This window comes from Schistocerca cancellata, chromosome 5, assembly GCF_023864275.1.
Source record: "Schistocerca cancellata isolate TAMUIC-IGC-003103 chromosome 5, iqSchCanc2.1, whole genome shotgun sequence".
NCBI lineage: Eukaryota > Metazoa > Arthropoda > Insecta > Orthoptera > Acrididae > Schistocerca > Schistocerca cancellata.
The window spans coordinates 753,842,213-753,856,732 of record NC_064630.1 but is presented as its reverse complement, the minus strand read 5'-3'; the positions used below and the strand labels follow the sequence as shown (position 1 = coordinate 753,856,732).

The 14,520-nt window shown below is 45.8% G+C and overlaps 1 protein-coding gene across 1 annotated transcript in view; it reads left to right on the top strand.

The window, feature by feature from the left end:
- Positions 1–14,520, top strand: part of LOC126187667 (heterogeneous nuclear ribonucleoprotein C-like) — a 458,272-nt gene that overhangs the window by 353,121 nt on the left and 90,631 nt on the right. Inside the window, exon 6 of the mRNA XM_049928896.1 lies at positions 10,547–10,707. Within this exon, the coding sequence (XP_049784853.1) occupies positions 10,547–10,707 (161 nt within the window). The remainder of the gene's footprint in view (positions 1–10,546; positions 10,708–14,520) is intronic.

Genomic DNA, 14,520 nt, shown 5'->3' with positions numbered 1-14,520 from the left:
ATAAAAGTCAACTTCGTGTGCAGTTGGGTATATTGAAAAACATCGTGAATAATCTGATCCTTACGAGTAATACCCAACACTTTAGCTCGCCCGGTTAGCCGTGCGGCTGCTTAAACTTTGCACGAAGCTCACATTTTACAGAACAATCATCTTGCTTGCAGCGCTCTACGGATGCTCCTCTTGGGGACCACTTTCAACATCAGTTAATAGCCGTTACTTCAAAATCATTGTTTGTGCTTGGTACTGGGCGAGAGTTCGGGACCTGCCTTTCGAACTGATGATGGAAACCATTCGGGATGCCATACGCTCCTTGATGCACAAACTGGACACTGTTGGAAGACTGCGTCACACGATTTTCCACCTGAATTATGTGGGACTAGTCGCTACTGAAAGATGGGAACGTGTTCGGGTGCCTAGATCCATAAAAGGAGGAGTAAGCGGCTAGAATCATTCACTCGTGTAAGTAAAGGGACTCTTACCCGTTTACCTTCAACACTTAAGAAGTCCAGACAAGAGGAGGCAGCACTTCCAACCAAATCACAAGAAACACCTAGTGAGGAAATTGCTGGACACTTGCTTCTACAGCGCGTGTGATTCGCTGCTCACTCGGTTCTGCCACGCGGATGCAGTGCTCTACTTTCGACCCAGTGGCATGTGTTTCAAATCCTCGTGGAGAAAGAACGTCTCACAACCAAAATTTAGCTATTAAGAACTTGTGTGGTGCTCTACACTCGCCTGTTACCAGATGTCACCGCAGCAGTGAAGCTGTATGGTTCATATCTCTGGCTGGTTTTCTGACTGTTACACACAATCCTCGGGCATGGATGTGTGTGCTATTCTTAGGTTAGTTAGGTTTAATTAGTTCTAAGTTCTAGGCGACTGATGACCTTAGCAGTTAAGTCGCATAGTGCTCACAGCCCTTTGAACCATTTTTTTGTTACACAGAGTGAACCAGAACTCCAAAAACAAACTTTGGGATAGTGTTCAGGGATAGTTTCTGAGTATTCTGATAAAATGAACCCCCAGTCAGCCGGCCGCTGGTGGCCGAGTGGTTCTAGGCGCTTCAGTCTGGAACCACGTGACCGCTACGGTCGCAGCTTCGAATCCTGCCTCGGCCATGGGTGTGTGTGATGTCCTTAGGTTAGTTAGGTTTAAGTAGTTCTAAGTTCTAGGAACTGACGACCTCAGATGTTAAGCCCCTTAGTGCTCAGAGCCATTTTTTAATAGCCATCACCAGGTTCCCAGTAGTTTATCAAGCGCACTAATAATATCGTGTATTGTACCTATCAAAATGACGTTTATCTTTCGTTCTTATGACCGGCAGCTCCTGGGGAGTTGCTTCAGTATGAAAACGGGGTCCTTATGATCAGCGTCTAACTGTTTCATTACCCCTTGTACACGGACATGTGGGCTGTACCTGACTGGGATACCTTAAAGTGAGGGAGCAGCACGCTTCGAAAATTATAAAGTTCCGTCTGTTAATTTATTAGTGTGTCAGACTAGTTTAGTCGTTAGTTCTCTAACATTTGCAGCTCACGATAAAGTTACAGACCGTGAACCTCAACAAATGTGAACTACACTGTCTTCTGCAGCAGTTCTCGGCTAGAACATGATAGGTGTGTTGATCTATTCGAGAAGTTTTGGGTCCAAAGTTTGAAAATGGGATTTGGAAATTGAGAGCTAGGAAGGAAGAACTGAGAACATACTAGACAGAATAAGAAAGCGGAGGCATGCATTTTATGATCACTTAAAAACAATGGGTAATAACAGGCTGAGAAAATTCAATTTCTGTGTCAAGTCAAAAAAAAATTGGATGGTTTATAGACGTTAAGAAAGATCTGCAGGACTTGGGAATAACAAAGACATCGAATTCATGGAGAAGGTACAACCATTCTAGGATTTCCAGAAGAAAACAAGAAGAAAGCAACATGAACAGAAGAAAGAATAAAATGGCTCTGAGCACTATGGGACGTAACATCTTAGGTCATCAGTCCCCTAGACTTAGAACTACTTAAACCTAACTAACCTAAGGACATGACACACATCCATGCCCGATGCAGGATTAGAATCTGCGACCGTAGCGGTCGCGCGGTTCCAGACTGAAACGCCTTGAACCGCTTGACCACACCGGCCACACTGGTGTGGTATGCCTTCACGTAATCCAGTGGCGTCATAAAGAGCTCATTCATTGGGGCATCCGGAGATGCTTACCGACGTATTTTATTTGTGGTACGGAATGGTTTATAATGTTACATCTGTAGACGTTGTTTCGACTTGCTTGTCTCTGGGGACAAGGGATACAATTGTTACTGATACGAATGCCTGACTATATTTATATTATCTGAGCACGTGCTTGCCCTCCAAGACATAGGCACCATGTTTCCTCACACCAAATGGGAGCTCTAGTTGTTTTAGTTGGAAAGAAGATAACGATCAGTGCATTAAAAGTGACGACTGAAGCTGAAGCATTACCAGCGTAAGTCATCTCAGTTCCTTTGTCTCCAGAAAAAATGTGTACTCTAAGCACTATTAGTTGCTGTTTTTACATGACTTATGCCGTAAAAGCTACTGCAGACCCTTTTTCAAAGTTCTTATTAAGATCTACTTTAGATTAATGAAAGCCTTGTCTTTCTCAATACAACCACGATACCCAACGCCCAGTGTTTTAACATTCCAGAAGCCTTTCTAATACATCATCCTTAAACTCTTCCCCATACAATATGTGTTCCACAGGGACCGTGTGACACACACACACACACACACACACACACACACACACACACACACACGCGTATACCTGGCTACCGCCTTCGCTAGCCAGGCGATGGAGCCTCAAGCCTACGGCCTCTTTCTGGACCTAGGATGTTTCCCTCTAGGTAGGTTCGGTTTTGCATTGAAGGCGGGTGAATGTGTTTTGTTAATGCCAATCTGCTGTGCTCAACCGCGTCCACCCTAGAATCAACAGTAACTTTCTCTATATAGTTGACATGTTCCTGTCAAACACACTTAATGTTTTTGGTGTCACTCTGTTCCTGTGGTTCCTTCAGAGCAAAAATATGCTACTATTGAGTGATTGGTAACAGTATCCTAAAAGATTGTGCTTACAAAACTAAGCATATTCTTCAGACCACTAAGCTACTCCCCTCAGGAAAAGGGAGGAGATAGAGAAAGATAGGGGCAGCAATAGTGTTGATCAAACGTACAAAAGTCCCAAAGAAAAGCTGAATTTTACCTTTTGTATCAAATTCTCTCGGTGACTAGAAATTCAATATGGCGTGATAGTGCTACTGTCACTCGTGATATTACTGCCAGTATACAAACCTATACAGAAGACCTAATCACCCACTGCATGATAATGTATCAGTTGCCAGGATGAGTTTTATGAAAAGCAACCACATATTGCAGCTGGTGCCATTCAAAGCAAGAATGGAAATGTTGAAAGTGCAAGCTTTAAACTATCGTTATAGGCCTCAATCATCTGAAACTGTCTGCTCCGTCGCCCAAGAGATGTGAACTACATGGGGTGCCCTGGTATTGGAAGATTCAGGTTGTAATTTCCAAACTAGTGAGTGCCAGTCGTCACTATAAACGTCAACTGCCCGTAAGCACAAACCATAAAACGCTTGCTCTACTGCTATTTCTATCTCAGTGCCTGACTAAGATGTACTTCAGGTAGCACCAGATCCTCTTGAGGTTGCCCATTTTGGTCAACTGTATACCTTATGTACTTAATGAATTGTACATTTTTTCTTTGTTCGGTTGATTTTTTGTACACTTATTTATCGAGTTCTGAAGGACCATATGAGCCAAAGCTACTTGGTCATGGTTCAAATGGCTCTAAGCACTATGGGACTTAACAGCTAAGGTCATTAGTCCCCTAAACTTAGAACTACTTAAACCTAACTAACCTAAGGACATCAAACACATCCATGCCCGAGGCAGGATTCGAACGTGCGACCGTAGTAGCAGCGCTGCTCCGGACTGGAGCGCCTAGAACCGCACGACCACCGCGACCGGCTACTTGGTCATGCAACAAGTTATTACATACTTTACAGAAAGCCACTTAGAAAATTTATATACAGAATAATTAACAAATTACAAAACAATATAAAAATCTACGAATGAATATACAGATAACCTGTTACAGACAAAATTTTTGAACTACTGGAAGGAACTGCTGTACATAATAGGAGTGTGGATTTGAATAATTCAGGTTTATCACTCAGCATTTTTTTGAGATTCGCTGGAAACCTTTTCAAAATGAAACCTGCTGAATAGTGAAAATATTTCTGCACAATTCGTAATAAAGTATCATCAATGTACAAATAGTTTTTCTGCCGTATGCCTCAGTAAATAAATATTGCCGTTTAGTCTGAATCACTGGATATTTTCAACAACAGATACTTGGATTTTGACATTATAGAGACTGTTTTCGTATTTTGGGAGCATCGGTCTTGGATAATGACATCATAGACACTGTTCTCGTATCCTCAAGTCGCCCCCACCCCTCCCGGTGGCTTACGGTTCTTTCGCGAGTTAGTGCGTGGCGCACACGGTTCCCGAGCTATTGCAGCTCATTGTTCATTCCGTAGCAGCCATTCCCCTTGTTTCCTTTGTTGGTTACAGTTTTGTTCCTTTTGCCTGTTTTTTCACCCTTTTGGCGTTTCGGTCCCTACTTGAGGTTTGACCTCCACTTCAAAATTTCCTGTTTTTTGTGTGAGCCATATGGCGAAGAACTCTCTCCCTAGCATCTACGGTGTGGATTCCTCTCCTCTCCCCCCCCCCCCCTCCTTGCCCCACTGTAGCCTCCTTCCACCCTGCTAGGTCACCAACACATGTAGCCAGTCTGTGTGGTGGGATGTTATGTACCCATATGGCTGAGCGCCTGACAACACAGGGATCACACTACTGATACCTGAGCTGTTTTCTCACCATGTATGCCAAGCATCAGAACTCCCAGCAATGGCTGCTATGCCAGATGGGCCTTGCTGTGGCTGGGTGGCGCCCATGGGGAGAACCCCTGCTCGGAGTGGGTGGTATCAGGGCGGATGCTTGGCGCTTGAAGCATATCAAGTTGCAAAAAATCTGGCCGTTCTCAAGTGGCCGTTTCTTCGAATGGTGAATGATCCTTAAATGCTGCTACGTATGCCCTGGCAGCCTTCCCTTTCCTAGCTATCCCATGGGAGGAGGGCAAGGCTCGCTATCTTGGGCTGAAACCCTTTCCCCATTTCCTCGTCTGTACTAGGATGGATGGAGACACTTTCACTGCCACAAAGCCATTGTTTGTCGTGGAAAATATCGAGGAAAAGTTTGGTGAAGTGGAGTCTATTAGCAAGATGCGGTCAGGCTCCCTGTTGATCAAAGTTTCTTCTGCCACCCAATCCGCAGCTCTTCGTGCCTGTAATCGTCTTGGCAACGTCCCAGTGTCTACCACTCCTCACCAATCTCGGAATATGGTCCAGAACGTCATTTTTCATAGGGACCTCATTGTGCAAACTGATGAGGAAGTCCGGGCTAATCTGGAGCAGCATGGCGTTCATTTTGTTCGATGTGTGCAGAAGGGTCACAAAGACAACCGAACCGATACTGGCGCCTTCATTCTGGCTTTCGAGGGGGATACCCTCCCAGAGAAGATCAGGGTTATGTGCTACAGATGTGAAGTGAAGCCGTACTTCCTTCCACATATGCGATGCTTTCAGTGCTTGCGTTTTGGGCATATGTCTTCCCGCTGTACAGTGGTGACTGTGGCCACCCAGTCCATGAACTCCTTGTGTTCCGCCGCCTGTGTGTGTCAACTGTTCTGAACCCCACACCCCTCACTCGTCGGATTGCTCGTCTTGCAAGAGAGAAAAGGAGGTACAATAATACAAGTCCCTGGATCGCCTGTCTTAAGCTGAGGCTCGCCAAAAGTATTAGAGATTCCATCTGGTGTCACAATCTTCGCTTTTTGCCTCTGTTACTTCCTTTCCTCCTCCTCCTCCTCCACCTTCCTCATTTTTACCCCAGCACTGCCCCACTCTTCTTTACACTCCCCTGCAGTTCCCACGACCTCCCGTCAGGGAGTCGCTCCCCCTCACCAGCCGAAGATTGGGCATCTGCCGGTGATTGGGCTCCCTCCCAGGAACCCTCTCCCTGGCATCTCTCAGGCCGGAAGACTCTCACCTCCAGTCGGTCACGAGGCGCACTATCTGTGTGCCCCAAGGTCGCCCACTCGCTTTCAGTCGCCGATCTAACAGACGCCTGTACTCCACCTGTATCCTGCCCTCCTCCACCTCAAAGAGAAGAAGAAGAAACATAAATCCCACAACAAGGCGCCCCCAGTGTCCCTGGAGATGCCTACTCCCCTCTCACATCCTGAGTATGACATTTATGGATGTCACCCCATCCTTGTTGGTGACAACTACTGACAAAGTGACCTGACCTCCTCTTTGGCTCCTTCATGTCTAACTTGAACTCACGCCACACCATCATCCAGTGGAACTGCAACGGATACTATCATCACATACTGGAAATGCAACAGCTTGTCTCCTCTTGTTCTCCAAGAAACGCATTTCAGTGATGACCACTCTCCAACTTTCTGTCAGTGCTGTGCTGGCCCAGGGAGAGCATCTGGTGGGGTCTGCACTTTGGTTCACTCCGATGTCGTTAGTGACTGGATCCCTCTACATACCACCTTGGAAGTGATAATGGTTAGAGTGCAAACGACTCTGGCTATCACCCTTTGGAATGTCTACCTCCCTCCAGGTCGGCCACTTGCTTATGTTGCACTATCTGCCTTAATCCAGCAACTCCCGCCCCCGTTTCTCCTCCTTGGGGATTTCAGTGCCCACCATCCACTGTGGGGGAGAGTCACTTCGACGGGTCAGGGTATCCTAATTGACCAACTTGTTACGGACTTTGATTTGTGTCTCCTCAATGCTGCTCATGGCCCCTTCTCTGTTATCAATCTCACGATCTCTTTCCTCTGCTCTTATGGCTTCCTTTCATTGGTCATCCCATGATGAACTTTGTGACAGTGACCACTTTCCAGTGACACTGTCGTTCCCCTGCTGCCGCCAGGCAGGCAGGCCCCCATGTTGGGCATTCTGCAGGGCCAATTGGCCTTTATACATATCTTGTGTCCGCTTTGACACCTCCCTCTCGAATACCACTGATGTAGTCGTACAAGGGATCTCTGCTGCTTTTCTTCATGCTACTGGCACTGCTGTCCCCCTATCCACTGGGCCCCCTCGTCAGTGGCAGGTTCCGTGGTGGAACCAAGGGCATCGCAGTCGCTGTCCAGGACCGCCGACGGGCGCTTTGGCGATTAAAGTGGCACCCCTCCCAGACCAACCTCCTCACTTTTTAGTGTCTCTGAGCTAAGGCTCTTTACCTTATCGAGCACAGTAAAAAAGAATGCTGGGAGCGCTATGTTTCCTCCCTGGAGACATATGCCTCTTCATCGCAGATATGGTCAAAGCTCCATAGCGTTTTGGGCACCAGCAACAGTCAACTGTCCAGGGTCTGAACCTGGAAGGAGCTCTGTGCACTGATCCATTGGTCCTCACGGACCTACATAAGGCGTATGACATTGCTTGGAGTCATCACATTTTAGTTACCCTCAATGACTGCGGTTTCCGTGGTCCCCTTCTGATTTTTATCCACGAGTTTTTATCTTACCGGCTCTTCCAGGTTTAAGTTGGCACTTCACTCAGCACCCCTCAGAACCAGGAGATGGTTCCCACAGGATTCTGTGCTAAGTGTCACACTCTTCCTCATTGCCATAAATGTGGTTGTGACCTCTGTTGGGCCTGTGGTTACCCTGGCATTGTACGTTGACGATTTTTGCGTGTGGTGCAGCTCCCACTTGGTGTTGTCTGCTGAGAGCCAGCTCCAAGGTGCCATCCGACGGGACTCTGCGTGGGCCACCGCCAATGGCTTCCAGGTTTCCCCCTCCAAAACGTGGGTTATGCATTTTTGTCGTCAACTCACAGTACACCCAGATCCAGAACTTTATTTAGGCAACCAGCTCCTCGATGTTGTAGCACAGTCCCGTTTCTTTGGTCTTATTTTTGATAACAAGCTGATGTGGCTGCCCTACATACGCCACCTAAAGACTACGTGCATGAGGATTCTTAATGCTCTCCACCTCCTGGTCCACACATATGGGGTGCAGACTGTTTCACTCTTCTCCATCCTTACTGTACTCTGATCTTGTCCAGACTCGATTATGGTAACCAGGTTTATGGCTCAGCGGCTCCTTCGACTTTGAAACTCCTTGACCCTGTCCATCATTGTGGGATGAGTCTGGCTATTGGCACCTTTCGCACTAGTTCTGTTGATAGTCTCCTCACAGAAGCAGGGATTCCCCCTCTACACATCCGACAGAGCCATCTCCTTGTTTCGCACGCAGTCGCCATTCGCCAATTCCGTGACTATCCTGTGTACCCTGTGCTCTTTGCCAATGAGGCATATCTCCCTCCTATCACCCACCCATGGTTGGGATTGCCAGTTGGCCTGCGTCTCATTACCCTCTGCTGGGATCTCCATCTGCACTCACTGGCCTGTACCCCGTGTCTTTCCTCCCATAACCCCCCCTCCCGCCCCCTTGGACGGTGCCTAGACCACGGATTAGTACCGATCTCTTCCAGAGTCTTAAGGCCAGTTGTGTTCCTATGGTTTCCCGGTGTCTTGTATGTGCCTTCCTTGCAGAGTTCCAGGGTGCCACCATCTTTTACACTGATGGTTCTAAGACTACTGATAAGGTTGGATACGCTTTTACGTCTCCTAACGGCTTTGACCACAATTTGTTGCTAGTATCATCTAGTGTATTTACAGCAGAGCTTCTAGCTATTCACAGGGCCCTCCTTTATGTTTCTCAGGCCTCTCTCCATAGTTTCGACTCCATCAGCAGCCTGCAGGTTATCGATCGATGCTACTCTCTGCCCTTGATCATGCTGCATGTTCAGTCGTCTTTCTCTGGGTCCCAAGTCATGTGGAAATCCCAGGGAATGATTTGGCTGACCGTTTGGTTAGAGAAGCAGATACTTACTACCCATTTCCTTTCACGATTCCAGCTGCAGATATGCGGATCTACGTCAAATCTGTCTTTGCCCAAGAATGTAGTGCCATCTGGAGCTCTATAGCTCATAGTAATAAACTCCGCACAATCAAGGAGTCTACTGCAGTTTGGGGCACTTCTTTCTGCCCCTTTCGGAAGGAGTTCACTGTTTTATGCCGTTTACGCCTTGGCCATACCCAGCTCACCCATCGTTTCCTTCTACTTAAACGACCCGCCCCTACAATGTGGCTACGGCGCCGGACTGACGATATCTCACATATTGCTGGCATGTCCCCTCCTTACGCCCCTTCGTGTTAAGTATAGTCTTACTGCTTCCATAAATTTATATTAGCAGACGATCCACAGATGGTTGACCTGGTCCTTGGTTTCCTCCGTGAAAGTGGTTTTTATTTCCAGGTATAAGGTTCTCCATTAGTCTTAGAGCAGGGGCGGGTTGGTTTTGGTGGGGACTCTTTTTGCAGTCTTCACAGTCTGTGACCCCATGACTGCCCTCCTTTTTTTCTAGTTTTTCCTGCGTGTATTTAATGTTCATTCTTTTATAATTTGACTCCTCTGACTGAATCCGTCGACTTTTAACAGACCCTCTTTCTTATGTAACCCACTTTTGAATCGCGGGACTGATCACCTCGCCGTTTGGTCCCATACTCTCTCAATTAATCAATCAATTTTTAAAAAAATGGTTCAAATGGCTCTGAGCACTATGGGACTTAACATCTGAGCTCATGAGTCCCCTAGAACCTAGAACTACCTAAACCTAACTAACCTAAGGACATCACACACAGCCATGCCCGAGACAGGATTCGAACCTGCGACCGTAAATTTTTAATTTTTTAATGTCACACCAATAGGGCAATGCTAAAACGTGGATCGTAGGAGATCTACCTTGGGAAAGTTTGAATTTCCTACCATTTTATACATAGGCAAACTGGGCTACATGCCTGTAAGAAGGGGGGCAAACTTGGCAACAGTACATGGCGTTACAGGAGGAGTAAGGAAATCTAGCGACAAAGCATACTGTCCTTGTATTTGCCAGCCACACAACTGAGTTTGTTACGCCAGAGAAGGTCGAAAGCCCTTTTGATGTCTAGGAACAATGCCCCCCTCTACTTGCTCGTATTGCAGCCATCTTTCATATGTTGCACAACGCGGTGGAGCTGTGGAGTCGAGTGGTCATTCCATTAACAAGAACTGCTTTAGTCTTAGTGTGTTGTTAATGCAATGCCTTGTGAGACATTTCGTACTCGATCCAGCCAGTGATTATAGGGGATTCATTCGAGCTGGTTAGTGCTGTGCACGTTCGGAATGCTTGCCGAAAACGAGGAGATAAGATAGATAATAATTTAAAGGGGGATTGTGTGTGTATGTGTGTGTGTGTGTGTGTGTGTGTGTGTGTGTGTGTGTGTGTGTGTTTGAGTGTGTCCGAGTGTGAGTGAGAGAGGCTGGACTAGCAGAGCAGTGACGGAGCGTTGCCTTGCGTTGTCCCAGCTACTACTCGACGGCGACGCTGGTGGCTGCAGCGCCGCGGCTGGTTCCCCCACCGAAGCGGCCTCGGCTGGTGACCATCCCCACGTCCAGGATCCCTCCACCAGCCACCGCCTCCACGAGGGCTCCGACGGCATCGCAGCTGGAGCAGCTCAAGACCTACAGTGAGTACCACCGCGTGGCACACCTCTCTCACTTACTTATACAGTGTATTTCATGGTTCATACTACAGACTTCTACATGTTATAGAATGGCTTCGTAGGTAATTATTTAAGCAGAAACGTATCACCCGAGAAGTTTGGTATCTGTCTTAACTTAAGAACCAAAACTGACTCACATTTTTTGTCTTTCACTGATACTGATGTTCCTTACGTACCTTCCTCGAGTGGTATGATAACATATCTCCACGGTACTCATTGCTGTACATATGGCAGTACTAGGACAGATGACTGGAATACTCTCTTTGAAATTCTGAAGGTGGCAGGGGTAAAATACAGGGTGCGAAAGGCTGTTTACAATTTGTACAGAAACCAGATGGCAGTTATAAGAGTCGAGGGACATGAAAGGGAAGCAGTGGTTGGGAAGGGAGTGATACATGGTTGTAGCCTCTCCCCAATGCTGTTCAATCTGTATATTAGCAAGCAGTAAAGGAAACAAAAGAAAAGTTCGGAGTAGATATTAAAGTCCGTGGAGAAGAAATAAAAACTTTGAGGTTCGCCGATGACATTGTAATTCTGTCAGAGGCAGCAAAGGACTTGGAAGAGCAGTTGAACGGAATGGACAGTATCTTGAAAAGGGGGTATAAGATGAACATCAACAAAAGCAAAACAAGGATAATGGAATGTAGTCGAATTAAGTCGGGTGATGCTGAGGGAATTAGATTAGGAAATGACACACTTAAAGTAGTAAAGGAGTTTTGCTATTTGGGGAGCAAAATAACTGACAATGGTCGAAGTAGAGATGATATAAAATGTAGACTGGCAATGGCAAAAAAAGCGTTTCTGAAGAAGAGAAATTTCTTAACATCGGGTATAGATTTAACTGTCAGGAAATAGTTTCTGAAAGTATTTGTATGGAGTGTAGCCATGTATGGAAGTGAAACATGGACGATAAATAGTTTAGACAAGAAGAGAGTGGAAGCTTTCGAAATTCGGTGCTACAGAAGAATGCTCAAGATTATATGGGTATATCACATAACTAATGAGGAGGCATTGAATAGAATTGGGGAGAAGAGGAGTTTGTGGCACAACTTGAATAGAAGAAGGGATCGGTTGGTAGGACATGTTCTAAGGCAGGGCTTCACAACATGCGTGCTCGCGGAGCAAGCTGCGAGCACGGAGCAGCGCGAGCACGCTACCCCCACTACCGGACCAGAGCGGAGAGTGGGGAGAGTCACGTGGGGCACACAACAGTTGCCGCCAGTCAATGTAAATCCGCAGCCTCCTGCAGGGATATCACTCACGAATTATTACTGCGACAAATGAAACAAATAAAGGAGAATGTACACGTGCCACATAATTTTATTAGCTTAGTGTATGCCTCTACATTCGTATTAAATTGTGAACTGTTACACAATAAAAGGTGTCACTGAAGTATGGGATTATCGGTTATCTTGTACTTTTTGCCCTTTACAATTGCGTCTATGTTCGGTGTAATTGTTCTTGTGCATTGTAGGCGCAGCGTGCAGTTTAAATTTCGATAAGACAATGCGTTTCTCAGGCGCGTCTTGTTACATTTCATTGCAGAGAACAGTTGTTCACAAACATACGTGGAACCGAACATTCATATTATTGTAGCCGCCAGTTTGTGCAAACGAGGAAATCTATCCTGAGGGAAGTATCTGTAGAATTCCAAAACGTTTTTCTTGTTCTGAAAATTGTATTCTCTGTCACACTGCAGGTCAATAATTTCTAGTTACACATCAGGACGAATCTCTTCACTATTCGCTGAATATGGAGAGGAGAACAGATCAAAATCACTGTCTAGTGCTGTCAGATCTTGAAAGCGTTGATCAAATTCTTCCTTAAGGGCAACTAAACTATGTAAATAACGTTCACAGTCTTTGTGAACATCTTGCATGGATGATAATTTAAGAAATTGAGCTAGATTTCCTGTTTCCAGCTGACTCAACCAAAGTGTCAGTTTCATTTTAAAAGCTCGTATTCGATCTATGAAATGAGTGATTAACAGATCTTCACCTTGTAGTGAAATGTTCAAAGCATTCAGATGGCTAGTTAAATCTGCTAAGAACGTGAGATCACATTTCCATGAAGGCTCTTTCAATTCAGGAACACACATGTTATTTATTTCCATGAACATATTTATCTCATCTAATAGGCAAAAAAATCGATTTAATAATTCGCCACGACTAAGCCAGCGGACCTCGCTGTAATAAGGCAGGCTACCATACTGGCTTTCTACATCCTCAAGAAAGCTTTTAAATTGCCTGTGTTGTAGCCCATGCTTCCTTATATAATTGGTTGTACGAACAACAACACTCATCACATTTTTTAGAATGATACTCTTTGTACATAAGTTTTCCTGGTGGATCACACAGTGAACGCCCCTTATTTCATTCGGCACGGTCAGTTTTTGCATTTTCTCCTTCAACAGCGCAACGAAATATGGGTTTTTCCCTGTCATCGCTGGTGCACCGTCTGTAGACACTGAAACTAAAGAATTCCAAGACAATCCTATAATTTCAACACTTTCTTCAACACTACTTAAAATATCACCTCCGGTTGTAGTGTTCTTCATGGCTACTACATAGAGGAGCTCGTCCATCACCTGAAGATCTCTATTAACACCTCTAATAAATATGGTAAGCTGAGCTGTTCCAGTGATATCAACACTTCCGTCCAGAGCTAGAGAATACGCCATAAAATCTTTACAGATATTTGCAAGCTGGCTCTGGACGTCGTCTGCCATGTCCTGTATGCGACGCATAATGGTCATGTTAGATAATGGCACAATCCGAAACTGTTCAACTTGAGATGGACACAAATGTTCCGCTGCAACTACCAAACATCTTTTATTAAATCGCCATCAGTGAAGGGGCGCAAGGATTTTGCTAGAAACAAAGCAGTTTTGTAGCTCATTCTGAGAGCTGCCTCAGTTGATTTTTCTTCGTCATCCAGATCTTCTTCGGATAGCTTCCTTTTAAGTTTAATAACTTCCTGTGCATGATCTGGTCCATCACATTTTCCACTTCCGTAGTCTTTCGCGTGGTACGACATATAATGTCGCTGCAAATTAAATTTCCTAAAAGAATTCAGCGTTTTGTGACATACTAAACATTTTGAAACACCATCTTTTTCTGTAAACAGATACAATTCCTCCCAATGGGGGTTGAACTGCGAAAGCATGGTTGGGGTTACACAACGGCGACTTGACATGATTCTTAACCAGCGAAGCGACTCTTGGAGCTGATCGTAGTACTTTAAACGTTACACAGTCGCCGCGAATTCAATAGGCACGCTGCGGCCCTATTAAAACGTGCGCGTGCATTTCCCCTCCCACCCCTCCCTCCCTACTCCGCGACCTTGCACCTGCTCGCGAGCAAGTGCCTGAGCAGACGCGAGTACTCGCGCTCAAAACCGGCCAGTTGTTAAGCCCTGTTCTAAGGCATAAATGGATCACCAATTTAGTACTGGAGGGCAGCGTGGAGGGTAAAAATCGTAGAGGGAGACCAAGAGATGAATACACTAAGCAGATTCAGAAGGATGTAGGCTGCAGTAAGTACTGGGAGATGAAGAAGCTTGCACAGGATAGAGTAGCATGGAGAGCTGCATCAAACCAGTCTCAGGACTGAAGACCAAAACAACAACAACAACAGGACATATGTCGTCGACGGTGATTTGATTGGGACATTACATAATCGTAGACATTACATGTAAAGACCTCGCAGTTGGGGCACAGAATCATCATTGAGAGGATGAGTGATTGGAACTGGAAGGTGGTTTAAAAGTCAGCATGCC